This window comes from Doryrhamphus excisus, unplaced genomic scaffold (genome assembly GCF_037039965.1).
Source record: "Doryrhamphus excisus strain RoL-2023G ecotype Guam unplaced genomic scaffold, RoL_Dexc_Guam_v1.1 HiC_scaffold_24, whole genome shotgun sequence".
Taxonomy (NCBI): Eukaryota; Metazoa; Chordata; class Actinopteri; order Syngnathiformes; family Syngnathidae; genus Doryrhamphus; species Doryrhamphus excisus.
Window position 1 is genome coordinate 234,015 of NW_027621862.1, and position 26,942 is coordinate 260,956.

The 26,942-nt window shown below is 45.9% G+C and overlaps 3 protein-coding genes across 4 annotated transcripts in view; 2 read left to right on the forward strand and 1 right to left on the reverse strand.

The window, feature by feature from the left end:
- On the forward strand, positions 1–3,901 carry chac2 (ChaC, cation transport regulator homolog 2 (E. coli)). 2 transcript variants are annotated; one of them, XM_058061076.2, is made up of 3 exons: positions 1–298; positions 1,023–1,058; positions 2,266–3,901. In XM_058061076.2, the coding sequence occupies exons 1-3, from the start codon at positions 164–166 to the stop codon at positions 2,644–2,646; spliced, it is 552 nt and encodes a 183-aa protein (XP_057917059.2). In that variant the 5' UTR covers positions 1–163; the 3' UTR covers positions 2,647–3,901. The 2 variants fall into 2 exon arrangements, with proteins under 2 accessions (XP_057917059.2, XP_057917061.2); XM_058061078.2 differs by lacking the exon at positions 1–298 and adding an exon at positions 330–492.
- On the reverse strand, positions 3,333–24,947 carry psme4b (proteasome activator subunit 4b). The gene is made up of 47 exons (XM_058061066.2): positions 24,376–24,947; positions 23,323–23,463; positions 22,422–22,538; positions 22,300–22,344; positions 22,074–22,223; positions 21,578–21,641; positions 21,124–21,198; positions 20,903–21,025; positions 20,586–20,678; positions 20,220–20,398; positions 19,982–20,068; positions 19,727–19,913; positions 19,457–19,546; positions 18,880–18,944; positions 18,645–18,795; positions 18,456–18,554; positions 18,148–18,217; positions 17,899–17,966; positions 17,149–17,352; positions 16,329–16,486; positions 16,175–16,270; positions 16,055–16,110; positions 15,930–15,986; positions 15,794–15,849; positions 15,156–15,254; positions 15,025–15,087; positions 14,848–14,943; positions 14,650–14,781; positions 14,366–14,575; positions 14,176–14,300; positions 14,051–14,104; positions 13,436–13,565; positions 13,267–13,348; positions 13,006–13,159; positions 12,238–12,304; positions 12,021–12,146; positions 11,789–11,941; positions 11,586–11,690; positions 10,886–10,977; positions 10,635–10,766; positions 9,807–10,012; positions 7,976–8,061; positions 7,667–7,795; positions 6,237–6,392; positions 5,755–5,893; positions 5,198–5,331; positions 3,333–3,795 (listed from the first exon to the last, which is right to left on the reverse strand). Exons 1-47 carry the CDS (start codon positions 24,582–24,584, stop codon positions 3,661–3,663), a joined length of 5,445 nt encoding a protein of 1,814 aa, XP_057917049.2. The 5' UTR covers positions 24,585–24,947; the 3' UTR covers positions 3,333–3,660.
- LOC131109275 (thrombospondin-2-like) overlaps positions 24,248–26,942 on the forward strand; it is a 10,106-nt gene continuing 7,411 nt past the window's right edge. Inside the window, exons 1-2 of the mRNA XM_078788772.1 lie at positions 24,248–24,715; positions 26,739–26,887. Coding sequence (XP_078644898.1) covers positions 26,848–26,887 — 40 coding nt within the window. The 5' untranslated portion in view covers positions 24,248–24,715; positions 26,739–26,847. The remainder of the gene's footprint in view (positions 24,716–26,738; positions 26,888–26,942) is intronic.

The following is a 26,942-nucleotide window of genomic DNA, read 5'->3' on the forward strand; positions in this document are numbered from 1 at the left end:
GTGTGCTTTGACAGTACTTAAAGCTTCTTCATAATGGCCACCCTTTAATATCCACCGTGGTATTACTCCGTTTTTGTTTAGTGTTGCCGTGTATTACTAATGTAACCAAAATCAAAATGGTGGTCTGTTGAAATTTATTGTGACTGGCAACGAGGTGAACACCATGTGGGTCTTCGGTTACGGCTCCCTCATTTGGAAGGTGGATTTTTCCTATGAGGAAAAAGTAATTGGCTACATTAAAGGTTTCAGTCGTCGTTTCTGGCAGGGAAGCACCGACCACCGGGGAGTACCGGGAAAAGTAAGTCTAATGGCTGATGGGGGGATTTGCAGGTCAGTAAACGCCACACAGTTCAAACAGACGCGGTTGTGCTCAAGGACCCGAGACTTGAGCAGGACCACGTGAGCAGGACCACGTGAGCAGGACCAAGGCCTTTAGGGCAAAAAGAAAACAAAAACAAAAACGGACCACCCGCGGGTTGGGCCGCCATGATGGTGAGCAGAATCCACAAACAGTGCATGGTAGACATGGCCTGGCATACTGCTCAGCCAATAATTGCCCTAGTAGACGTTCCAAAAGACCAGAATTGTCATTTGTCGAGTTCCACAAGAACAAACCCAGGTATGCGTCTTAAAGACGGCATTCTAAACAAACATTGTACATTGAAAAAGGCGTATATAGCTTTAAGCTCATTTGTTTCCCTGGGTGATTAGTTGAATTCATGACAAGCCAGTGATGAAATGTATTTAATGTAATTAATTTGGCACTGTGTAAATACTTACTAAAGTCTAAAGTCCTGTTCAAGTCTAGTGTCCTTGGTTTGCAGGGGTCAGGTGTCATGAAAAAGACCTGTGGCATCAGAGCTGCACCATCAGCCATCTTTATGTTTGTACCGTTAGGACCAAGGAGTTAGAACCAGGTAGTGCAGTACTACCGTGTAGTACTGCACTACCTGGGAAATGACAGGACTTAGGGTTGTATATTCTGTCAATATAGGTTTACAAATGACCTTTTCTCTTCACAGCCTGGCCGAGTCGTGACACTTGTGGAAGATCCTGAGGTAAGAAATCTGCTCCTCCGGACTGTGAATGCAGACATGCTAACCACAAGGCCACCGTTTTGACGGAGAGGGTGGTGGGTAGCCCCTGAGCCCCTCACCACCTTCATCCACAACGCTTATGTGAAACTTTCGCTATAAAAACAGCTAACACGAGGCGGCTAATTGACAGGGTGACGGCGCAGGCGACACATTGCAATGTTTTGACACATTGTGACCCTTTTGTGTGCAGCACTGCAAGGACCGTGGAGGAATAAGCACATCCAACATGAACTGACCTAAAAGAACATAAAAGAAGCAATGAATCCTCACGTTTGGCTCAATATTTTCACAGCTAATGACTTCATTTCAAATTACAAGCACATGTGCATGAGCCGTGTGGTCTTTATTACACCTATTTCCCTTCACCTTTGATGCAATAACATAAAAATGACTGAAACAACGCCTCATTATGCAGCCATAAAACTACCGCCTGACAGTCATCCATTTTTTTTTAACTACCTTGTCATCTGTCGTCGTGTGGCCGTGCTAATTAAGAGGGAAAACTAGGAATATGCAGTTGTATCAGAGGAAGGTCAACAGTGTGCGTGCACAAACACACACAAAACAAAGATATGCATCTCCCTCGGCTGAAACAAAAGCCAGGACGACACCTCGTATGGCGACCTTGGATGGCAGATAATTGTTCGCTCGGTTGTCAGAAAGGCGATAAAGAAATATGCATTGAGAGGCAAGCGATGCATATCTGCTAACACCACGGCACAGTCGGAAGGGAAGGAAGACGTTACTTAAGTCAGTTAGGCTTCCATTCAGATGAGGATTTGGTTTATGAGGGGCATGCTAGCTCCAGTTGGATCCTGTGCAGCAAGTGTAAACCTGAATGTAAAGTGACTGTATTTACTGTGAGGGAGAAGGACAAGTTAGCAATAGTTCATTTCTCTTTTCAAAAAAATCTTTTTCAATGAGTCGGGATAATTCCTCTTTGAATTTTCTGAACCTGGTGTCATGCTGAACGGACAATGACTCAACAGCGCCTCTGCTGGCTGCACTCAGGTACTGCAGACAGGCTACTGTGAGGTTCTACACGCCATTCTCTGTTTCCCAATCAACTAACAGCAGCATGTGTCGCTCTAGCCATGAACTAGCATTTGTACAAGGCCTAATACTCTCTGCGGTTGAGTGGAAAAACGCTACTGCTTTTTTTTTTTAGGGCTGCGTTTGGGGCGTGGCCTACAAGCTCCCCACGGGCCGCGAGCAGGAAGTGAAGCGCTATCTGGACCACCGGGAAAAGGGCGGCTACCGAGTCATGACCGTGACCTTTCACCCTAGACAAGACAGCGGCCGCACCCCGGCCCAGACACTGCTCTACATTGGTTCCCGGGACAACCCCGACTATCTGGGGCCCGCCCCCCTGGAGGACATCGCCAACCAGATCGTCACCTCCACCGGGCCGAGTGGGCAGAACACGGAGTATCTGTTCCAGCTCGCCGAGGCCGTGAGGAGCGTCCTGCCCGAGGACAAAGACGCGCATCTGTTTTCGCTGGAGAGGCTGGTGCGTGAGAGACTGGAGGACAGGCACGCCGTTAAATAAAAGTAGTCCGCATTGTGACTATGTAATACAATCTCAGGGCTTTTAATGTCCCCCAACCACACAGGAATACACACAACGTGTAAATAAAGCACCCACGTGCTGCCTTTCCCTTCTTCTCTTTGGAAGGAAGCATCACGACGCTACGCAGCACATGCTTGCTCACGCTGGAGGCGCCACACACCCTCGTCTCTCTTGTACATGAGGCAGGCTAGCAAGGCACAAAAGGCAACAAGGACGGAGTACTTAAGTACACATATGAAACATGTAACAACGTGACCGACACAGGAAGTACAATGGCTTCATACAGGAAGACAAGATGACGTAAATACAACAGGGAAACCTAGAATGCCACTTCCACCATTTTGATACTTTTAACTAGCAGGCTACTTCCTTGTTCACTGGAATGACGTAAGACCAAAGTATAGAATACAAAAAAAAAACCTCAAGCTGCCGCATAGTTTAAACTGACAACAACCTCCCTCAAAAAATGGTTTCAATTGTAAACAAGTCAGACTAGTTTTTCCGCCCCCCCTCCCCCATTCCAAAAACATGCTAGGTTAATTGGCCACTCCAAATTGTCCATAGGTATGAATGTGAGTGTGAATGGTTGTTTGTCTATATGTGCCCTGGGATTGAAAATGAACGTTTTTTTAATGTCCATATTATCAAATGAAAAGATGACAATGTATTTGTATAAAAACCAACTATGCATGTTTATTAATACTAATGCAGCTACTTCCAGCATCCTGTATAAGAGCGTATAATACGTATACATACTGTATTTACAGACGCAGTCAGAAACATGATACAACTACAAGATCTATTTGCATTTTTTCTTCTTTGCTAAAGACGATGGTAACAAAGCGCGTCAGATGAGAAACCAGTTTGGCCAGGAAGCTTTTCTTCTTGTGGCGTGGAAGGCCAATGCTGACTCACCTCCTCCCAGCCCAGGTTCCCATCGCTAGTCATCCCAATGTCACTGCATGGGATTGCATTTCCACCTAAGTTGGGCCTTCAGGCGTAGTAGCACGGCGACACCAGCAAGTCTGTGAGCAACAGCAGCTGGTCATCGGTGAAGCGCTGGCGGTGCTCCTGCCAGTTGTCATGGTGGGTGCGCCTGAACTCTGACAAGGTCTTCTTCACCGTCATCTTGGAGCACAAAACAACACATTCTGACATTGGGGGACAAATATTGGGACCAAACGTGGTCCACCTCCCTCCTTTTTGCACCTCCTCGGATGATGACGTGTCCATTGGTGAGGTCAGATGGGGGGGGGGGGGGGGGGGGTTCCAGGTGTTTTATTGATGGAGCTCTACTGCATTAAAGTCATCCGTGCATGCCTTTAAGTTTAAGGCAGTATAGTGTATAGTGGGGGGAGGGGGGGCTCCATTCATGCTTGAACGATGCCGGAGCCCACAACTCATACCGTGGTTAGTACAGATCAATAAATAAATATGGAGTTGTCAATAGTATTTCAAATGTGGAGGGTATGAAAAACGGGAGTCCATAAAATGGTTGGTGACGATCCAAGAGTAATGGACACACACTTGCTCCCGCCCTTCCAAACCCTCCTGCGAGCTTGACGTTGACAGAATTCTCCAGTTTTGGATCAACATTTGCAATAAAAGTGACTGTTGGAACATATCCATGAGTCCCAGCTCCAGTAAGACTGCCTGATGGAAGCTATTTAGATATGCTAAATGCATGGAAGCACAATATGGCGCATACACGTGATGGAATCAGAGGCACAGTCCAGCCTTCAGCCTGGTCAGCAGACCAGCACTACAAACAAACTACAAACAAATTGAAGTGAATTAGCCTACTTCCTGGGATATAAATGTAGAGGGTAAATGTGACGCACACGAATGGATGGCATGTTTAGAGCAGGTTTAAGCCATAAAAAGAAGCACGAATGTGGCAGACGTGCGTTTGATGAACACAACAATGGTGAGTGAAAATTCAGTCAAATGGTCTAAAGGTACTGAAGGGGTTGTCTTTTGGGAAATAGCTGGGAGTTATTAATATTAGCAGAGTTGCGGTATTGCTGTACCATGAATATGCAGGGATTCTTTGTACACGCTCACCAGTCACAACATTAGGTACACCTCAGGTCTGCAAAGATAACGCTCACCAAGTGTTTATTAGTTGGCTAGTCTTGAATATGACTGGGACGCTTTGCTGTCCGTGTGCACGCTGATTCAAACCTAACCAGCACGCTGACAACCCCCCCCCCCCCCCCCCCATGGCCCACATTCATTTCAAATGAGCAGCTTCACGTCAGACGCTTAACAAGGCGGCTTTCTTATTAGCTCGTCTTTTTTAAGGTTAATTAAAATCTCTTCAATCGTTCTGTTTTCCTTTCTCATCTTTGACTTTCCAGCTGAACAAGCAGTAAATGATCATCTCTGGCTCCTCGCCGTGCTCATCTATTATTCACACTCATTGATCACATTGTGTACGTTTGCTTGAGGCACTATTTGCTCCTCAAGCGCACAGTGAAATGGTTCCCTATCTCTCCCTCTCGCTCGCTGCGTTGTGTGTGACGAGTACCTCGATGGGCTGTGGGTCGTTGAGGTGGTCGCTGAGGTCCATGAGGATCTGGGGCATCCAGGTCGGGACGTCGTAAGGGCTGGACAGGATGCAAGCGCTCAGGCCCAGCACTCCAGCGTGACGCCGAACCAAACCTACGCAAGCACAAACACACAAAGTCCTTACATTGATCCTTACATTGATCCTTCCATTGATAAGATGCAGTAGAAATGGAGAAAGAAAGATGGCTGCCTTTTACTAACATATCACTCTTTTTTTTGGAGAAGGATTTAAGGATTGAAAGTATGTTAGGGACCCTATCATGTTTTTTTAATGTCATTTTTTTATGGGTTTTGGACAAATTTTATTCAGATAATTTATAAAAATTATTATTTTAAATGATTAATTATAGAAGTGATTATTAAGAATTCTACATTAAAATTATGTCACTAGCATTCATTTTTTTATTGATGTAAAAAATCACGAAAACAAACTTCATGTTTATATTATATTAAATAATTGTTAGAAATAGAATATTAATCATAATGAAAAACCATTATTTACTGATTTGCATGTACCTGTGGAAGCCAGCTCTCCTCTGGCCCTGGGGAGGCGCGTCTGACTCAGCGTCTGGAGTTGCATCTGCAGACTGCAGTCCAGAGGGAAGAACTGGCACTGCAGCAAACCACTCAGGGTGGTGCCTGCCATGTCCCTCACCTAAGATGGGGAGGCAAAAGGGATGCTGAAGATGCAGAGCCCGGCTATGAAGAATTGACTGAAAGAGAGCCCATGGAGGAAGCAGGGGACACGTCATGTGGGATGAACATCCACGCCCTTCCTGCATCACTTTGTATAAATTATGAGGTGGAATGAGAGAGCTTAACACTTTCTCCTGATCTTCACTTTATGACTAAAGTATGGCATGAGGTCCTTTTGTGGCCTGAAGCTTGTTTTTATTTCAAAACAACATTTAAAGGCACACGACCCCACATTAGAAGATGAGGACGTGTGGTAGGTTGAACAATGGAAAGTAAGGCGTGTGGAAAAATAAAAGCATTACCTCGAGCTGCTCGTCCAGCAGCAGATGCATCACCATGGTACGAATGCGCTGAACCTCCACAGGCACGCTGAGCAGCGTGAATAAGTTGTAGAAGACCATAATCTGCAGGTAGGTCAGCACGGAGTAGCGCGCATGCCATGACCTGCTGCCTGCCATCTGTAATGAATGACACATCCCAAAGGCTTGACTCACATTTGGATGTAGTGTACATACAGTATACAAGTATACAGTATATCTGATACTCTTATGTTCACCTCTAAATGACACGCATGTGAAGATGTTCTAGCATGAAACATGGGGCTGCTCTATGACGCATAATTCATAACCTTATCTGATGGAATAGATGGAAAATGTCCTTGTACCAGGCTGCACGGTGTGCAAGTGGTTACCAAGCAGGCTTCACAGCTAGGAGACCCGAGTTCAATTCCACCTTCTGCCATCTCTGTGTGGAGTTTGCATGCGTGGGTTTTCTCCAGGTACTCCGGTTTCCTCCCACATTCCAAAAACATGTTAGGTTAATTGGCCACTCCAAATTGTCCATAGGTATGAATGTGAGTGTGAATGGTTGTTTGTCTATATGTGCCCTGGGATTGGCTGGCCACCAGTCCAGGGTGGACCCCGCCTCTCGCCCCAAAGACAGCTGGGATAGGCTCCAGCAGAGGATAAGCGGTAGAAAATGAATGTGTGAATGTGGTTGCACCAAGAGATGGTAGTTACATGAGGATGTTGAGAGTGGCGTGGGAACTTCATGTCAACCATTTAGGGGACATCATCAGGACTGTACCTTTGAATCAGTGGGTGTTTCGGCCCTTTCCACACTAGACACCCTCATCAAAGTTTCTGTTGATCAGACTGACTGACAGCAGCACATTCAGAAGAAAGGGTAGTGCTCACCAAGCGCCCATCATTGTGTTCCTATTGATGATGTACATCATCTCCGACTCAGAGAGAAGTATCAAAAGCATCGATATTTTCATTTGAGAATAGATTTTAAATATCTGCTATGGAAAGCATCGGCATTTCAGTATCGATATGCACGTCACTCCGATGCTGCAAGATGGCATCATTTCAATCTTCTCCCTACCAATAAAACAAATTACAGTTCCTTTAGCTTTATTTCGTTATTTATATGAAGCTAACAATGTTTAGACATGATTGATGGTACGATTGTACCATAGCGTGCTCATTTTTGCATACAGGCTCCAGCTAGAGCTCAACAGAAGTCCTCCATTTATAAACTGGGGAAATTCCTACGGTCATTTGGACAATGACCACTGTCCAAATACTTTTGAGCCCCTGAGAAACAGTATATAAATCTGTATTTTTGCTAAACCTCTTCCAATTACAGCTGACAGCCTGCCTTTCAATCTGGTCTGAATCATTTGATGATTTGAAATATTCACTGTGGAAAATGTGTGTGCAAGTGTGACCTCTTCCAGAGCTGCCAAAACAAGAGGAATGTGCTGAGGATAGAGGAGGCCCTGGGACATCAGAGACAGGCACGTGCGAGCATCCTGCTTCATCTCATCATAACTCTCATCAATCTCCACCGGGGCAATCTGCAGGGAGGGAGAGAGGGAGAGCGAAGTGAAGAAAGAAAAGGTAGAATGACAGCAGCTATGCAGCATTTTCAGTAAATGAGAGAAATTGAGTTTAATGGCGGAGTATGATGGAGAGGCTAATAATGCTGCACTGGAGTGTGTGTGTGCGCGTGTGTGTGTGTGTGCGTGTGCGGTTACTTTGAAGAGCAGAGGCAGGAGTTGAAGCTGCTGCTGAACCGGAGTAGTGAAAGTTCGCCCGGCGCTCGCCATCAACCATTTTAAGACTGCAAAAATAAAAATAAAAACAAAGTGCACATAAATCGGGCAACCCGATGAAAAGTTATTGTGTTTGTGACACTAAATAAAAAGGACAATGGTGACCTGAGGCTTTGGCAATAACAGCACATTTATCATCATTTACTGTGGTACAATTGAGAGAATTAGGGTCCATACATTTTTCTCTCAAGGTCAGATGATTCAAGTACTTGGAAGTGCTTTTTCATTAGTCAAAGATCCTCTATATGACAAGAGGGTGTTTTTTGCTGTTTTTTAAAGGCCCTCCGGCAACAACACTATTCAAAGATCCTCTGTGTATGATTCTGTATAAGTCGTTTTGAACTGAATAGCCCATGCTTAAAAATGTGTTTCTACTATGTCTCTTTCTTATTATTTGAACAAATGGTTTGAATTGAATCCTGTAATTGTCAATCACGGATGCTAGATGCTTATCTCTAAATGCTCGGGGTGAGATTTCTCATTTCTTGGCACCCAGAACCGTATTCTGTGGCACTAGCACTGAACTTGGGCGTCCGTGTATTCCGGTTGATAAAGATATCCCCATCGTCATCACTTTCGTAGTCAGACATGTTTTAGCTGATGCCTCAGGACCTGGAAGACTTGCTGTAGCAAATGTAGTAAATGGAACTAAGAAATGTGTTGTCTACCAAAAAATGATCCAAAACGCCAGCAAGTCCACCTCTGAATGGCTGAAGAAAAACTAAATGAATACTTTGCAGTGGCCTAGTCCAAGTCCTGACCTGAATCCTATCGAGATGCTGTGGCATGACCTTAAAAAGTGTGGCTGAATTCCAACAATTGTGCGTGGATGAGTGGGCCAACATCCCTCCACAACATCCCGCAACATTGCAAGTTATCCAAGAGCGGCCCAACAAGGTAGTAGCTTTAAGGGCAATCACTTGGTCACACAGGGCTATGTAATGCAGGTTGGGATTTTTTTTGTTCTATTGTGTTGTCATTGACTTTGACATTTGAATTAGTTTGATGATCTGAAACATTTAAGTGCTGCAAACGTGCAAAACAGGAAATCAGGAAGGGGGCAAACACTTTCACCCCGTTTGTTTCTTTCGGCCTTTTCCTCATTACGGAGTGGCCACAGCGGATCTTTTTGATCCGCATACTGATTTTTGGCTTGAGCACTTTAAATTCCGGATGCCCTTCCTGACGAATACCAATGATGCTTACGAGTGGAGATCCGAACCAGAGGCGTCTGCTCCAAAGTCCAGCACGCTAACCACAGCGGGCTAAACACTTTCACACTATGGTATGCCCCCCCCCCCCATATACATATAAAAGGATAGCTGGATAGCCCTGACGTGAATAGACAAAGACCTGTCGTGTAGATAAAAGAAAAGCAGTGAGCTATATTATTATTATTATTATTATTATAATACAGTATATTATAACAGTGATTTATTCCATCTTATTCCATCTTAAATCACAACCCAATCTTCTGCATGGCGTCGTCTCGTGAGCTGGGTGCCTGGTGCCCCCCCCTACAAATGTTAATGGTCAAAAACGGAGGCATACAAAGCAATGCGGCCTAGATGAATAAATTCTACTGCAGACTGCAGCACTTTGAAGCTAAAATTAGCCACTTTCTCCCAAATGTAGACGGCCTGCGACTCCTTTCTGGGACGTTCACACCTGACTAGTCTTTTTCAAGCAAACTGCATTGTTGCTATTATTGTTTGTGCTAGACAGCGAGCAAGGGCTGCATCTGCATTCTGACCAGTTGTGAGCAGCTTGACAGCCTGGGTGCACTCGTCCTCCGTCTCCGGGGCGTTCTCCTCGTGGACGTGGTTGCGGATCTCCACCTCGGACGTGAGAGGCTTGAGCCGCTCCAGGACCCGAGTGACGAACTCTGCCACGTGGGGGGATGAGGTGGGCTGCGTGCGGGGCAGGGCCACGTCCATCATGAAGATATAGGTCAGCACACTGGAGGGAGAGACAGAAGTAATAGAAAAAGGGGCGGGGAAAAAGAAATCAATCCAGAACTTTATGAAAATAAAGCTTGTAGCACGTCAATGTGCATGCTTACACCCCAATCAATATGTATGAATATATATCCTTCATCCTTTCATGGCCCTGTTTGAGCTCCACAACCAATATTCAGCCAGATGACTTCAGGCTGATAGAAGCTAGCTAGCTAGCAAGCCTTTGTGGAGCATTGATGGACATTCTTCCAATATGTTAACTTTGATTATGGTGTGAATTGTGATTCTTGCTGCTCGCTGTAAACTGGGCCATGTTTACAGCCAGACCATTTGATTTCTGCCTATTGTGTGTGTAATCTCTCAGTCAAAAACTGAAACGTAACAATGTATCCTAGCTTAGGGTGCAGCACACTCCCTGCTCAACAAATCGTTTGCCGCTGACATGGGTCAAGTCACTCCAAGAACTATTTCCACATGTGAGAACATCACAACTATGCAGCATTTTTGCTGTGATTTTACATGAATCTTGACCAATACGTTTGCTTGGCCCCCCCCATCTCCTTGAGGAGGGGCTGACACCAACCGGATTTGACGATCACGCGTGGCCCAGCAGTTCATCCTACCTGCCGATACGCTCTCGCACATTCTTGTACACCTGCGTGAGTTTAGGTTCCAGGTAAGCCAGCAATCTGTGCAGCAGCTCTGACACCCGCCACTGATGCTGGGCCAGGCCCCCTTGAATAACGTACAGCAAGCTGACAAGAGGAAGGACAAAAGATGGGTTGGTTGGGGGTGGAGGCTTGTGGTGTTGTATAGATATATGGAGACACATCACTCAAGTTACTGTGACATACGCGCACACACACACACACACCTTGCATCCCGGAATGAGCTTCCCTCGCCAATGAGCGGGCTTTCCATCAGCAGCTCGAGGAGCCAGTGGAGTTTCCGGGGGTCACGGCCCTCCTATTGGGTCACCATGAATGGGACCGTGCACAAATATAGCTGATTAGCACATAGCTACAGACACACAATATGACACTTAACTGTCTAAATTGTATTAACTAAGCTAGGTTTTGGCTAACACCCTTCCGTTCCAATAATCTATTGTGGGACCCTGGGACTTGTTGGAAAATATGTTAAGGGGGATCCATGATGCTTTTTCCACTTTCCTGACCAATACATGTAGTTTGTGTTAAACGATGCCAAAGTTTCAGATGAGGTTTGCACGTTTGGACATTTTAAATAGATTATTTAAAAATGATTATCAACAACTCCTATAACGCTGATCTAATCCTACAAAGTTGGGTTCGGCAGATATCCAGAAGTCCTCATGAGCACTTGGAAGTGTGACCATCCACAGCTGAGTGGGTGTGCTTGGTAAATTAAAATTGACTATTTTTGCGGGAAACACGAAATCCAAAGAAATCCAGCTAGCATAGGTGCAGATTCTGGAAGATCTAGAAAGTTTTCTGTGCAGCTGCTCCATAGGAGTCTACAACTCAATACAAAGGGCCAAACAATGAGCAGCGGTGACCTGCGAGTAAATGTGTCCCGTACGGGAACACACTCACGCATGCGGTGGCGATGCAGGTGCCCCAGTCAGTGTAGGTTTCCATGGTGATATTGGTCAAGGCCGTCCTGATCAGCGGGCACAAAAGATGCCATAGCCTATCCACCTGTATGCCAAAATCCAAACACAATAAGGGTGACTTTATTAATATTGACCTTTCATATCAAATGTGTGTGTGTGTGTGTGTGTGTGTGTGTCAAGTGCCTTGCTGAAACTCCACAATTTGCTGCCTCTGATGAGTCCGGCTGTGATCTCACACAGACAGCGCTGTGAGCTCTCGTGAGGGTCAGCGGCGAGCTGCTCCAAGTGAGGCCATAGTAGCGGCAGGAAGATGTCGCCATAGTTACGAAACAGCCCCTGTCAAGTAATGGGTGAGTGCGTCATGTCAGGATTGACGATGAAACGATGAAGACATAAGAGAGGCGTCGTACAGCACCTTGAAGAGACAAAAGCGGCGTGGGTTGAAGCTGTCTTTTCCTTTGCGGTCCTCCAAAGAGAGAAACAGTAGAAGTTGATCAATGAACTCTGGGTCTGAGAAATATTCAAAGATGATCTTTTCTGCCTAAAAAATAAAAGAAGACAAGTGAGGCTTTGCTTTAGGAATAGCAGGTGTATGTGTGTGTGTGTGTGTGTGTGTGTGTGCACAGCCATACTTCGTTCATCTCCTCATATGGCAGGTCATCTTTTAGCTTTTGCGAAGATGCATAGATCATCATTTCCCTGCAAGGACGAGAGTAAAGGTGATTGTGATGAAGTCCCCCTGCATTCAGTATTGAACTAGATTAAAAATAGCAGAAAATGCCTATCCCAGCTGTCTTTGGGCGAGAGGCGGGGTCCACCCTGGACTGGTGGCCAGCCAATCCCAGGGCACAGGGCTAATCAAAAGTGTCAACATTTGTACGTGAAAGTTTGTGACTACTAAGTTGTCACTACACATGTGCAAAACACATCTCCGTACATCCGGGCGACCTCCGTGATGAAGAGTGCATGTATACAAAGTGTCTACATTCCGGTACAGTAGGTAGCGGTATGCACCTCGAGGTTGGTTGCGACCCACCATCAACAAAAACAAGAACACGTTGGTGTCAGGTGGCCTACTTTTCGGCAGTCTGTGTTAGATGGAGAGATAGCAACTTTATTCATCTCCAGGAGAACAACACAGCATCCTGTTGTCAAATAAGCAAGAATGAATTCAAGGCTGAAAAAAGAGCCCATTAGCTGTCAGGATTACCCGTCCTATCTGGGCCAAGCTGTAAGTCATCCGGTGCAGGCTTATCTAGGCCAGGCCATGCACCAGCTCCACCCTGTTACTTCTCCATGGGGTTTACGCTCCGCACTTAAAAAGACATAAAGGTGCCCGCAAGACACACGGGCCCCAAATCAAGGCACGGTTAACTTGATGCCACATTTTCCCTCCTCACCTTGGCCAGGAGTAGTAGCCCACGTGTGTTTTCTCCACGTGCAGCTGAGAGTCCCACTGCTCTTCGCTGAGGGGCAGATTGTTGCTGTTGTACTGCAGCCAACGATTGGCCCGGCGGTCCCCAGCCCACATGCCCTCTGAATCAGCCACGCCGCCTGAAGACACAATAAACACACATTATTACACTATACTAATTACAGAGTAAATGATTATCTCTGTAAAGGTTGTGGAGATGGCCAATGAGCGCATGGCTTCTACTCACTAATATCTGATGGCTTCACTGCTACTTTCTGTCTGGGCCTTTTGAGCTGTTTCAGGATCCCAGCCATTGCAGATATTGCCACCTAAGTGAGAGAATAAGTAGGAATGGGGCTCAGCCATCTTATCCCAACAATTGCTGGCATAAAACTGGAATGTAGATGAGCACCAACCTTGCGTATGCTGATGGAGTCATGTATGAGGCCTTGTGTGAAGTAGAGGACGGCATCCGGCGGCAGTGGGTGGTCGTCCCTCAGCAGGAGAGACAGCAAATCTGTAGCCATGTGCTCAAACTTCCAGGGCCTGAAAAGCAGGACAGGAAGTGAAAATGAAAGAATTTGTGGATTTGTGAGGTCACAGGTGGACATGAGATAGCCTTCTGCATCTCATGCACCTTTATGAAACTTGCTGAGGACAGAAAAGAGACCCAAGAGTTTTGTCCATCAGCAAGCTGTGTGGATGTGAACAGCGCAGTTGGTTACTCAATTTACAAACTGTACACAATAAGTGTGGTTGGTGGTCAGCTAGTGTGTTTCCCATTAAATCCTCAAAAAGCCGTTGTCAAGTGAAATAGACTCGTTTCCACTTTCTAATGTACTCCAAATCATTTTAAAAGTGAAAGAATGAACTTGTTATGGAACAAGTTTTTACACTCAAAATCTTCTCTCCAACGATCGTCTGCTTCCAAGTGCCTCTCCTCTCCTCTCCTCTCGGCCTGGCCTCACCCAGACAACTAGCTCCAGTGGTTTGAGACCCCTGATTTCCAGTGTGCCCTTTTGCATACTTACAACTCTTTGTCTTCAAGGCAGTCTAAGAGGTCATTCACCAGCTTCTCATATTTCCTAAACAAGCCAAATCATTTACGTTAGTGGTGCCTTTTCTATTTCTAGGTCTGGATTGTTTATCTGCCCACCGTGCATTGACAACATTTCTGATTTGCTGGCGTTGAAGCCCCTCCTTCACCTCCTCTCCAGTGGGCATCTCCAAAGAAAGCGAGTGTGCGATTTGTTTGGCTACCTCTATGCAGCTCTCAGATACCTGGAAAAGGTTAGGGGTTACACTCGGATCAGGACACGCATCACATGACGAGGGTTGCTGCTCACGGTGAAAATGATGCCGATGGTGTCGTGCTGGCGATGGACCCTTTCGATGATGTCGTCCAGGAGCTGCCCGACCGAGTGCTCCTCCAGGGTCATGGCAGGTGAGAGTCCACAGCGGACTAGGGCGGGCCACACTGTGCCAACGCAGTCCCAGTCCCTTACACTTGCTAGGCAAACCCCGCTGTGTGCCGCCAGAAGGCAGTAGAGGGCCCCCTGAGGGTGACCCACGTTCGAGCACCGTGACTTGCTTTATGATGTCTTTAATAGCGGCACAATGTGTGTTCTACCTTGAACTGCTGGTGTGTGCCATTGGTGTGCTGTGGTGAGAGCAGTTTCACAATTCTTGGTATCAGGTCTCTGTGGGAGAAGCTGTAGGTCACCAGGGCGGTGGTCAGCACATTCTGGGCCCGGCTCCTGACCTGCAACACACACCCACACAGTAAACACATTTCAGCAGGTTGATCCTGCTGCTGTGTATATCCCACCTGGCTGTAGGTGCTGGTGGACAACAGCAGCAGATCACACAGCAGCTCCTGGTGGACCTCTTTATACTCGCTGCCCTCAACCACGAGGGTCCTCATCTTTTAAAAACGACAAGGGTTCCTTTTTTGAAATATTTATGTCTTGGGTATATTCCATTGACCTTGATGTGACAAACCAACCTCGTGCTGCAGCAGGGCGCGGTCCACCAGCAGCGCGCGGATGTGCTGCTTCCTCCCGTGAAGCTTCAGAAACAAAGGCTTCATTAATCTGAAGCTGACGCCAAGTGACAAGATTGCTCCGCCATGCTCACCCGGTTTTCCATGGACTTCTTGACAAGAGTGAAGCTCTTCCAGCGCGAGTCAAACTCCTTCTTGTGAATTCCTTGGAAAAACATGAGGTCGCTGATGATCTGCGGCCATGTGCAAACAAAAGCTTGGTCAGAACAACGCTGGGTTGCCACAGAAGACAATTTCAAGCAGAAGACCTCCACCAAAGCTTATAACCTTCAGCGAATAATAAAAAAATATACAGAAAATGTGATAGTAATATCTATTTTATTTTATTATTTGGGTATAGCTGTAGTTTGTGCACACCTGAACTTAAGGACTTGTTGATTTGTCCTAATGAAATGTCATATCACATCACTACTATTAACAAAACCAAAAAATACAAGTTCCGAAGTACAACCCGTGGCTCCAAACTAACTTTGCTAGCCAACAAAACGCTATCTTCAGTGATGGAAAAGGGCTGGTCATCCCCAACCACCATATCCATGAGGAAACCACGGATCGCATTAATCCTCAGGTCGTCTCTGACAAACCTTTCGCACTTTTCAAACGGCAAGGCTTTTTTTTGTAATAATATTATAATATACTGTACATGTAGGTGCCTGACTAAGGAAGTGAGAAACAAACACATGCGGTACCAACGGAGACATCACTAGGTCACCTTAATGATGACAAACAGTGACTTGGTGTCATCCTCTGTGTGCTCCAGGATGTGATCTGGTAGGACCGGAGAAGATGACGATGTAAGACGAGCATGCTGCTCCGCTGGCTGGCTGAGTGTTTAAATGTTTACTCACGTAGCAGCAGCCTCACGGTGTGGCAGATGGACTCTCTGTAGTTCTGCCGTGAAATGTCTACATGCACAAGATGACAAATGAGCGACTTCATCACAAAGTGGTGGCTTCCTGGTGTGCGTTCTTACCATACTGGACGCCAACGTGCAGTTTGACCTCCCCGAGGTTCACCATGGAGGGCACTCTGGGGAAACATACATGTAAGTGTCTGTGGTTTTTTAATATGCACGTGTGCCAGCAAGACTCACAGGTCTGTGACAGAAGGTCCGTCCAGTGGGGCCAGCATGCTGCCGGCCCCGAGGAGGCAGTACTGTACGATTGCAAGGCTCTGCAAGAGCTCCTCCCTGCGAATGAGGTGAGACATTACAGATCCAGTGAAGTTGCAAAAATATATCTGCACACCTGCTCAGTGGCTGATCTCCAGAGACGTGGCCCTTGATTCGCTCCAGCTCGGGATGCAGGAGGCGGGACAGCAGCTGAAAAACAAAGTTCTCCTCCTCTCGGCTCGGAACATGCCAGCACAGACCCAAAGCTGAGACGTCGCCGGGCCGACCCCAGTCCTGCACACAGAAGCAGAAACTACTGTAGGAAGAGAAAGATGTGCTTCTTGTGTACTCAGTCACATAGTACAGCAAATGAACATGGAGCGGGAATCAAGCTGCAAGTACACAAAAATGACCAAGGTTGTTTCATAAAATGCTGATAGCAGATCTGCAGATCACTTTTCTTTTCGGAAAAAAAGAAAGAAAACACTATTCAAGAATAAAAAGTGTTACTAAAATCCATTATGGTTTGTACTTTATTGTATGGATGACCTTATCGTCATTTGATGAATGTTTTGAAATTAGTACCCTTATGTTGCATTTCGCTCAGCGGCCGAGTGGTTAGCACGCAGGCCTCACAGCTAGGAGACCCGAGTTCAATTCCACCCTCGGCATATTCTCCCCGTGCAAGCGTGGCTTTTCTCCAGGTACTCCGGTTTCCTCCCCATTCCAAAAACATGCGAGGTTAATTGGCCACAGGTATGAATGTGGGTGGGAATGGTTGTTTGTCAAAATGTGCCCTGGGATTGGCTGGCCACCAGTCCAGGGTGGACCCCGCCTCTCTCCCAAGACAGCTGGGATAGGCTCCAGCAACCCCCCTGACCCTCGTCAGGTTAAGCGGTAGAAAATGAATGAATGAATGAATGTTATACGAGTCGTGCTTTGTCTCGAAGCGTTACCCGTATGGGGAGGTCAGTGTCAAAGCCTCCAGACGTGCTCCTGTACTCGGTGGGGTAGATGAGCGACAGCGAGCGGAGCATGTGTTCCAGCAGGCTGCAGGCCAGGGTGTACGCCCGCTTACACCGCAGACGCACACACGTGTAGAGAACGCGCTCTAGCTCTTCCTGGTACTTTAACAGCTGCTCGCCATCCACACGGGTAACCTGAAACACACACACAGCCGATACAGCGGAGAGTAAATATTAAATATTGAAGTCCTGCAGTAAGTCACGGCGTCTGGCTCACTATTCTCTCGCATGGAGCTCCCAGGAGTAATAAAACAAAACAGAAAGGGTATCAATATGTTCTTCTCAGCGACAAAGTGGCTGGATATTTATGACCGTGGTGTGCTGAGCGGGCCCGACTAAAACAAAATGTCATGAGGTCATCATTTTTTTTTTTTTTTTAACTACACTTTTTCTTTTTCTCTCTGGCAATATCAGCACCTTTCAAGATAAAATATTATCTCTGTACATGCATTCATTTTTAAGGATGTGTGGAATCAGGCCAAGTCCTTAAACCAAAGTCAAACTGACTAATCTCTTCAGTCATGACAAGAAAACTTTGGACCATGATCATATCTATCCATCAAATGCTTGACTTGCATCTCGTGGTCTGGCACTGTTACAGCAAAATAAGGCAAACTTGTACACCGCAAGGGTTTTTTGACAGCACTGTCTCTGGAAATGTGTGACACAGCAGCATCTCACCTCAGAGAGCAGCTGGAGGTTCCACAGCAGCTCTTTATCCAGCTCGTCTTCACTCTGGAGATCCTCATCTACACACACACACACACACATTTGGAAGATGAGTATTTTGGACTGTATCACTGGCAGGCTAATACATTGGACTAACTATTTAGGGGGCTTCAAACACTGGGCACTGCTCAAATGTTGGACATTAAGACATGACATGGACGTGAATGATTCTAATGTAGACATGCACAACGTTGTACTGACTTCCAGTAATGTGGAATATGACACTGCAGCAGTGATGAACAAACAGTTGCAGAGACTCAGCGGGATGACACTGCAAACACACACACACACACACACACACACACACACACACACACACACACAAAGACGCCAAGAAATAAGGAAGAGAGAGAATGATTTAGCCAAACAAATTGAATTGAAATGACAATAACACACAATGGGGGGGAGGATGTGTCTGCAGTAATTGAATGTGTGCATGAATACATCGATGGAATAACAATATGCTATTTTTCTCAGACACACACACACACACACACACACCCACACACCTTGGCGGCCGCCCTGCACATGTCAGCCACCATCCTGCCTGACACGCATGTCTCAAAGATGTTGGAGGTAGCAAAGTTGTACACCTTCTGTAAAGCCACCTAATGCCAACAAGCACAAAACAAGCCATCACAACATGACTGAAAAACATGCATGTGTACTGCGTGTGTGTGTGTGTGTGTGTGTGTTACCGTGTAAATGTGTGTGGAGCACTGGGTGAGCACCGTGCTCACGGTGGAGGAAAGGCCCAGCTCCACCAGGCTCTCCAGCTGGGTCTGAGTGTCCGTCTCCATCTCGTCTCTGGTCTGCTCCAGGGTGCTGCTGTCGATGAGAGCAAAGCACCTGCACACAAACACACAATTATGGAATTTGTGCAAAGAGAACATTTGTAACTTACCGGATTGATCAATTAGTATTTGTCGTTACCTGTCCAGAAACTGTAGAACAAAGTCTTCAAACTCAGCAGAAGCAAAACACAGATCTTTTTCAACCTGATAGACAGGAAAGGATACTTATTTTCTTATTATTTAAAGGGGAGCTGATTGATCCCAAAATGAACAGGCACAATAGTTGGGGGTAGGTATTCTTATGAAGAAGCGTAACCTAATACATTTGTTCACAAATGTATGCAGGGCGCATATACTGGAAACTATCATTCATACCTTTAGAAACTCCAATTAGAAGCTCCAATTATCGGAACATGCACATTTTTAGAAAGCGGGAGTATCTGGAGTACCCATGCACCAAACAATGTACATAAATACTCACATTTCTAACTCCAGTATAATGATTATATATTTGTCTATATTTATAGTAGGAGGTACATCTTCAAGACCTGTCATTTTAAAAGTAGCTCCCAGGCTGAAAAAGTGTGAGCACCCTTACTTTACACAATTTTAAATGTCAACGTGATCCTCGCATCCGTGGGCTTTTCAAGGACCTCAAGGCAAAAAGTCTGGAAATCCCTGGTCTTTTTTGCCAAGCCAAGTGATTGATGGCGTACCTCTGATAGATCACTGCGCTGAGAGGGAACGGACGAACAATCGACCAAAGGCACCAGCGTGGTGAACGTGGTGATGAACTGGAACGTTATCTGGGAACATCATGAGGAGGTGATTTTTTTTTTTGCACGCCGGCTGACGTTAAATCACCAGCCGGGAGATGCGCATTCATGTTAGCAAATATACTCCATGATGGAGTCATTCAGTCTGGAGATAAAGCATTCCAATCTATTTTACACTCCAATGATCATAAGGATCTCCACTGGACTCACCATGCACTTGCTGAAGTCGTTGGGGTCCACCCCGGGCAGGGACCCCATGAGCAGCGGCAGCACGTGCAGGCGGCCCTCTGGGTAATAGTCGCTGGGGGCAACCAGGCTGCGTGCCATGCCAATCATGCAGCTGAGAGTGGCGGTGAGGGTGTGTGGCTCCGTCAGGGTCTCCATGGCTGCGTACGTCCTGTGTAGTATGTCACATAGATGTATTTCACAGGGAAAATACTAATACGCAGTGATTAGTAGACATACTTCTCAAGCACAGGTGAAAGGGCGAGCTGTGGCGTGAGGAGAGCCAGGTTCTGGAGGGCGTAGGCAGCGTCGGTACAGCCCGTCTTACTGCAGGTCACCAGTAGAGGGCACATGTGTGCAACACCCACATTTCATGATGAAACCTTTTTGTATGTAGCACTTAAAAACACTTTAAAACCACTGTATGTGTGAAGATTTTTAAAATGTCTTTTGCTAAACAATGGCCAAAGTGGAGTACCTGAACATGGCCAGCAGGGCGGCCCCAGTGAGACTGCGAGTGAACTCCTGCAAGTCTTCATTAGTCAGCCTCTGAGATTCCGGCACCAGTGTGATCCAGCCGGGGGCAGCGTGACGTTCACGGTGGACGCGGCGCACAACGCTGGCCGGCAGACGCTGCAGCAAGCGCATGAGTCGAGACTGTAGGCACACAAGTTCCAATTTGAGCGTTATCGCCCAGAGACACGTGCTGCCTGCAAAACTGCCGCCTTTCGTTATCGGTTGAACATGAGCCAAGTCCTGGATGACAGGTTGTAAATCAAACCAAAGTGTGTCCGTGTGTGTGTGTGTGTGTGTGTGTGTGTGTGAGAGAGAGAAGCAAATATACCTGCCAGTGACCATGATTGGAGGGATGATAAAATGAGGCGATGCTGTTGAAGAGGCAAGTCAACTCTTTCTGTGCAGGGTTTCCTGGTCCACCCTAGTCCAGATGCCAGAAATCAGCCACAAAAAAAATTGAATATCATATTTTCACAGGTGTGATTTATAAAATGAAATAAACACAGCACAGTAATGCCTCATTAATCTTTGAATTGGTTAAAAGAGGGGCTGCACCGTGGACGAGTGGTTAGCGCGCAGGCCTCACAGCTAGGAGAAACATTGGTAAATGCCAATTAGTCCATAAAATACGGTATTACGTATTACCAGCAGGGCCGTGATCCATAACACCAGGTGTCCGATGTCATAGGAGTTGGTGAGATAGCGCAGCGCCACCATGTGGTTGACTCCGACCGGGAGGTTGAGGCTGCGCAGGATCCTGGTGAAAATCTACACGGCAAAAATACACAAAAGGGGTGAACATTGTTATTTTTGTTATTTAAAAATCAATGTAGGGGACAGGAGTGTGCATTCTTTCCACAGCTCACAGTGGCGATGTAAGGGGTCCAGTCCACGTAGCCGATGTTGTCATTGGCGAGGCGAGCAAACAGGTTCACTAAATGCTGCAAAACGACAAGACAAAACACCAAAAAAAAGCTAAGTCAAAGTGGCTTGTTCCCGAGAAAAGTGAACAGAGCTGTAATGACGAGGTACTTTGAGCCAGGAGGCTGAACAGAAGCGGGCCAACAACACATCAGTCATCAATTTGAGGAAATGCAAGTGCGTCATTTCAGATGATTTCTAGGAACATAAAAGGCGGGCGTGATTCATCGCTCAAACAACATAGGAATATTTGCTAAGCCACCAATTGGTCTGATATATTTACAAGGGCACATAAATCCAGCATAATATATATAATGCATTTGTACATGAACTCGAGTGTGTGTACGTGTGTGTGTGCGTGTGCGTGTGCGTGTGCGTGTGCGTGTGCGTGTGTCTCACCCCTTCCCAGCTGGGTTGATTCTGCACTGAAACCCACAGATCCATCATCTCATCAAACCACAACCTGAAAGCGACCAATAAAAGAGAATTACACTCGGAGGAGCGGTGCCCCACCAGTCCGAGTAGAGGGCGTCTGAGTGAAATGCTTAATAAGTGACTTTAGGGATGAAATCCTTGAGATTTTTTGAAGCAGTTTCCTTTGTGTCCGACTTCCGCTTCCTGTCCAATTAACCTAGCATGTTTTTGGAATGGGGGAGGAAACCGGAGTACCCGGAGAAAAGCCACGCATGCACGGGGAGAACATGCAAACTCCACACAGAGATAGAGATGGCCGAGGGTAGAATTGAACTCAGGTCTCCTAGCTGTGAGGTCTGCGTGCTAACCACTCGACCGCCGTGCAGCCCTTAAAAATTCATGCTGGCCACTTTTTTTTGCACAAGTCAGAACGTACATCGGGATGTAACTAACTTAAAGTGCACTTACAAACAAGAATTACCTGAAGCCTTGGCCATGCTCCTCGGGGGGCATGATGGTGGGCAGGAAGAGCTCCATGTTGCTGATGGCCTTCTGCATGGCCATGTCAAAGATGCACATCAGGGGGCGCCACTCCTCCAGCATCTCCTTGGTGGAAGGCGCAGGGAAATACCTGATGGGTGGAGAAGAAAAGACCACAGCACGTTAAAAGTCATGCAAACACAATTGCAGCAGAAGATGAAACCTACGGTCTGCAGCTTTTGACCAAAGCCTTCAAAATGTGCTCCACTGAGCTGTGAATTAAAAAAAAAAGTTACCAGTGTTCAAATAATCAGAAACGGTGTGAGCCTTTCGACCCATCATGACTCACTTGGGGAACCAGATGAGTCCGAGATGCTCGGTTTTGGAGTAGACCACCCGCTCGTACAGCTGGTAAAGCGGTCGCCACGGCAACTGGAGGTCATCTCTAGAAAGCAGTTCCTTTTTCCTGTTTGGTAAGGAATCTTGTTATTTCCTTATGGCTTGTTCTAAGAGCTATTAAAAGGATAGCCAAAGCATTTATATAAATGGCCATAATGATGGTCAGCCTAGCTTCACATTTAGCCTTAGCATAGCAGCGGACTAATAAAGGACTTTTGTGAACTCATCTTCATTTTACTTTTCAATTCAAGGGCTCTCTTTAAACTTTGCACCTAAAAACGTCTCATATACATTATATGTTTTGGAATAGTGGGTGCTTCCAGCCCATTTCGGTGTCAAATTAAAAGAAAAATATTCTTCAATGCCGTGCTGCTCTGTTCCCGATAATTGCAGAAAAACCCAAAACCGGGGCTATAGACACTCATTGGAGTGAGATTTGAAAATTCAAGAAGCCCGTCAACTGGAAGGAAAGTTATGGTGAAGCACGATGGATGGAGATGGAAGAGAGATCCATCTTGCCGCGGTGAGGTCTGGCGTGCCGTATTAAATCTTTGACATCTACATTATGACGCTGGCGTGGTGATGGATGCGGTCGTCATGGTAACACCCTCCAGACAGAGGCTATGTGATGAATGTGACATTGCTGCGGTGGAGACGCGTGTGATTTAAGGAACATAGGAAGCAGAGACAGGGTTCTAGATGTTAAGCAGTAGACTCCACAGAGTTTTGTACGCATGTGTGCTTAGATATCCACTACACATAAATTCTGACAGCCTTTGGAAGCTGTTTGTTAAGTGTACTTCCTGGATGTTTACCCAAAACCACACTAAAAATAAAACTGTCAAACCCACTTAAGGAGCTGAATGAGCAGCCGAGCGTAGCTCTGCATCATGTGGGGCTCCAGGTCCGGGAGTGTGACCAGCTCATACAGCAGCTTGATGAACAGAACATGGTCCTCCTTGCTGAACCTCCTGCCGTAGAGCTTCAGATACCTGGAAAAGAGGACGGGAGAGGTCAGGGGACGGGTGGGCTGGACTGAAGGGTCAATCAGATGATCACGTCCTGCTTCCTGACCCATATGGACAAAGCTTAGCTAGATGACATGCTGCCAGAAATAGGGGGCCTGTTCGAGGCACATTTCAGTTCATTTCGCAAGTGAGTTTCTGCCATGTAGAAGTCAACCCACTTAGACGTGTGCACAGTGAAATAAAGTATGGATAAAAAAACAGAGACAAATTTGACAGAATAAAAAAAAAACCCTAAGAGGTCATTTTACAGTTAGATAAAAACTATTTTGGAAACAGTTATGATGCTTTTTCCACTTTTCTGACCTACAAATGTGGTTAGAATGCTGTATTTTCATGTTAAATGATGCCATAGTTTCAGATAATGAGGTTTACACATTTGGAAGTGAGCCCTGACCCTCGTGAGGAAAAAGCGGTAGAAAATGAATGAATGAATTTTCTTTCCAAGAAAATAATTGTAGACCATTTTAGACACATTTTTGCTGGCCAATTATACTTGCTATACAAGATGCAAAATGGACGCCAATCACATGACTTCTATCGACCAATCAATGAAGATAAACAGTCAAAAGTTTATGGGTAATTATTTAGGCAACATGGGAATTTCTCTTGGAGATGAATAAAGTATCTATCTATCTAGTACAAATGACACAAACGCAACAAAATGGCACTAATGTAAGTATTTATTTGAATGCATTTCCAAATATTGAAATGAGCGCCCTTTATGGGTTTAGCCACTAGCTAGCATGCAAATAATTCGGATGTTTAGCTAGCTCTGCTATGCGGTTATGTTGTCAAGGTAATTGGTCAGTTCAAATTATGTTGAGTCACGGAGAATGAATTAAAATTATGTTGAATTCTGATGTTTAAAGTACTTACGAAAAGAGCTTCCTGGACCAGAAGGCGACCCCGGGCCAAAGCTCCCTGAGGAGCACAGCTCTGGACAGGTTCCACTTGATGTCCACCAAAAGTTCCGAGGCCTCCCGGTCCAGCCGGTCCGAGTAAGGCAGCAGCCCATTGTACACGATCGCCTTCTGAGGGACCAGCACGGAGGGACACGCCGGCGTATGAACACCACCTACGGTCATCTCCGAGGCCTTGCCGCGTTAAAACGCACCGAGACCGGATAGGGCGGATGATATGCTGTCATGGAAGTGCTTTGGCTATCTGGGCGGCTTAATCTGCTGCTGCCGAGTACACGCAGCGACGCCGGGGGAAGGTAGGTGATCAGCCCGGGAGGGAAAAGAGGGGGAAAGTGTGTCACGGCTAATTGAGCTCAGCAAAGCCGGTGGAGGTGAAGCGAACTCTGGGCCTGCCGGAAGCCACCTGCTGACCTTTGGCTACGTCATCACGCACGACGCGAGCGTGCCCAAAAGGTTTGACCCAAACGAAGATGCTTTTTGATTGACGTGTTAGTCGTCCGATCCCAAGTAAATAGGCCAATATGGCGGATACTTTTTCAACATAATTGAATGATTTAGTGTTTTGCATTATTATTATTATTATTATTAATAATAATAATAAAATATAATAATACAATTGAACAAAGCATAATAATAAAATAATTCCCTTATATTACATTTTTTTTAGCAAAATAGTCAATAATGCAAATAGGTATACAGAAGCAGACACTATGTCATTCCCCAAACCCTCCTGTGTCCAAGAACTAATTCCCTGTGTTTGTAAACTATACAGTATGTAAATATATCCAATCTTCCCTCCCTGCCACATTGCTCTTCAAATTTCGTGGTTTAACTGGATTTAACTGGATTTCTGTTTGTCTGCTGTTCTACTGAACCCAAAGTGACTGACTGATAACCCAATCTATGGCCATTGATGAGGCAAAGAAATGCAATCACAAAAATCAAGTGTTCAGTTTGAATACGATGGATAATGGCTTTGTTCACGTTAGTCTGCCCGCCATTTAAAGGGTTAAATCGGAAAAGCACGTCTCTTTAATGCATCCATAGCCTCAACCTTCTCCTCTCTTAAGTTCCTTGTGTTGTCTTACTTGTAAATCCTTTTACTTTAAGCCCGCATAATTCTCTGACCACAGCGTGCTTAGAGTCATGCATGTAGTCTGCTTGTGAGGAGGATTAAACAGTACTGCATGTACTGTGCTGCAGTACTGCATCACACTTGGGTCTGGCCTAACTGCTAATTGGCTGAATAATTGATAGGTAGTAAGGTAGTAGGTGTACATCTACGGATAGAACATTTATCGTGTGTGTGTATGTGTGTGTATTTTGGCACGAGCACAGTCACAGTCAAGCATGTGTTCATGCATGTGTGCACTGATGGAAGAAATGATTCAAGATGTTGATGATGATGATGATGATGATGAATCTTTCACTCAGCAGGAGAGCAAGAAAGGCAAAGACAAGATGATCCCGCTAGAAGTGGATGTTTTTCTAATCCACACATGCTCATTTTCACTGATGTCATTTTTTAAAAATACAGTCCATGCAGATGATGTAAATGCGTGTGTGTGTAAATAGAACATTCCCAGACACTTGCATTAGGCTTTGCTCTTATATATTCAAACAAAAACACTATATTAACATGAGTCAAAGATCATCTGTATGACAAGAGTGCAAAAACTGTAGTCAAGATCCTCTATGCAACTGGAATGCTCTGCAGTTTTAAAAGTACCTCCTGGGAAAAACCAGCAAAAACCAGTCTGTAATAATCAAAGATCTGCTATATGACAGGAACACTCTTCTCTATTTAAGGACTAGTCACTAGTCCAAGATCCTGTACATTACGGGCACATTGCAAACATGCTAGTCAAAGATCATCTATACAGCAGGAGCGCTTTCCTGCTTTGAAGGACCTATTGCAAAAACACTAGTCCAAGATCTGCTGTACGACAGGAGCGCTCCACTGTTTTTAAGGACTACCAGTCCAGGATTTTGGACATGGTAGGTGTGCTGTGATGTTTTTAAGAACGCACTGCCAAAACGCTAGTCAGAGATCCCCAATATGGCCGAAGCAGTCGCCAAACAGTCAAGTTGGTCAAAGACGCTCTAGTGCCAAAAGCCAAACATTATTACTAACATTCTTAGTGCTGTTTTAGGGATAGTTTAGCGCTTTGGTGTGATGTCATTGACGCTAGCAGTTGATTAGCAAGATATCCATCCAGCTGTTCATGCAGCCCAGCCCCCACCCTCTCTCTCACTGTAACACCAGGACAACTTTCTGCTCAACTCTCAGCGCTTGTTCTCCTCTCCGGTTTCTCTCAGCGTCCTTGTCTCGCGTGGACACACCGGCGACAGAGTGGAGGACACAAGGAAGCAAGGAAGACGAGGCAAGGCATTGTGACGGACGGAGGACTTTTCAAAGTGAAGAGGGATGAGTTGGCTGGCCATGCTCTTTTGTGCAGCAGCTGCAGGTACACACACACACACACACAGGTCACATCATTAGGTACACACACTCCTCCCCCG

Excerpts from the sequence above, each read along its gene's own strand:
- chac2 (XM_058061076.2), top strand. The coding sequence starts at position 164 with ATGTGGGTCTTCGGTTACGGCTCCCTCATTTGGAAGGTGGATTTTTCC. Across the intron at positions 299-1,022 it reads ACCGGGGAGTACCGGGAAAA|CCTGGCCGAGTCGTGACACT; the intron begins GTAAGTCTAATG and ends TTCTCTTCACAG. Across the intron at positions 1,059-2,265 it reads CACTTGTGGAAGATCCTGAG|GGCTGCGTTTGGGGCGTGGC; the intron begins GTAAGAAATCTG and ends TTTTTTTTTTAG.
- psme4b (XM_058061066.2), bottom strand. The coding sequence starts at position 24,584 with ATGACCGTAGGTGGTGTTCATACGCCGGCGTGTCCCTCCGTGCTGGTC. Across the intron at positions 13,566-14,050 it reads TGCCTTGAAGACAAAGAGTT|GCCCTGGAAGTTTGAGCACA; the intron begins GTAAGTATGCAA and ends CCTGCTTTTCAG. Across the intron at positions 10,013-10,634 it reads GTGCGAGAGCGTATCGGCAG|TGTGCTGACCTATATCTTCA; the intron begins GTAGGATGAACT and ends CTCTCCCTCCAG.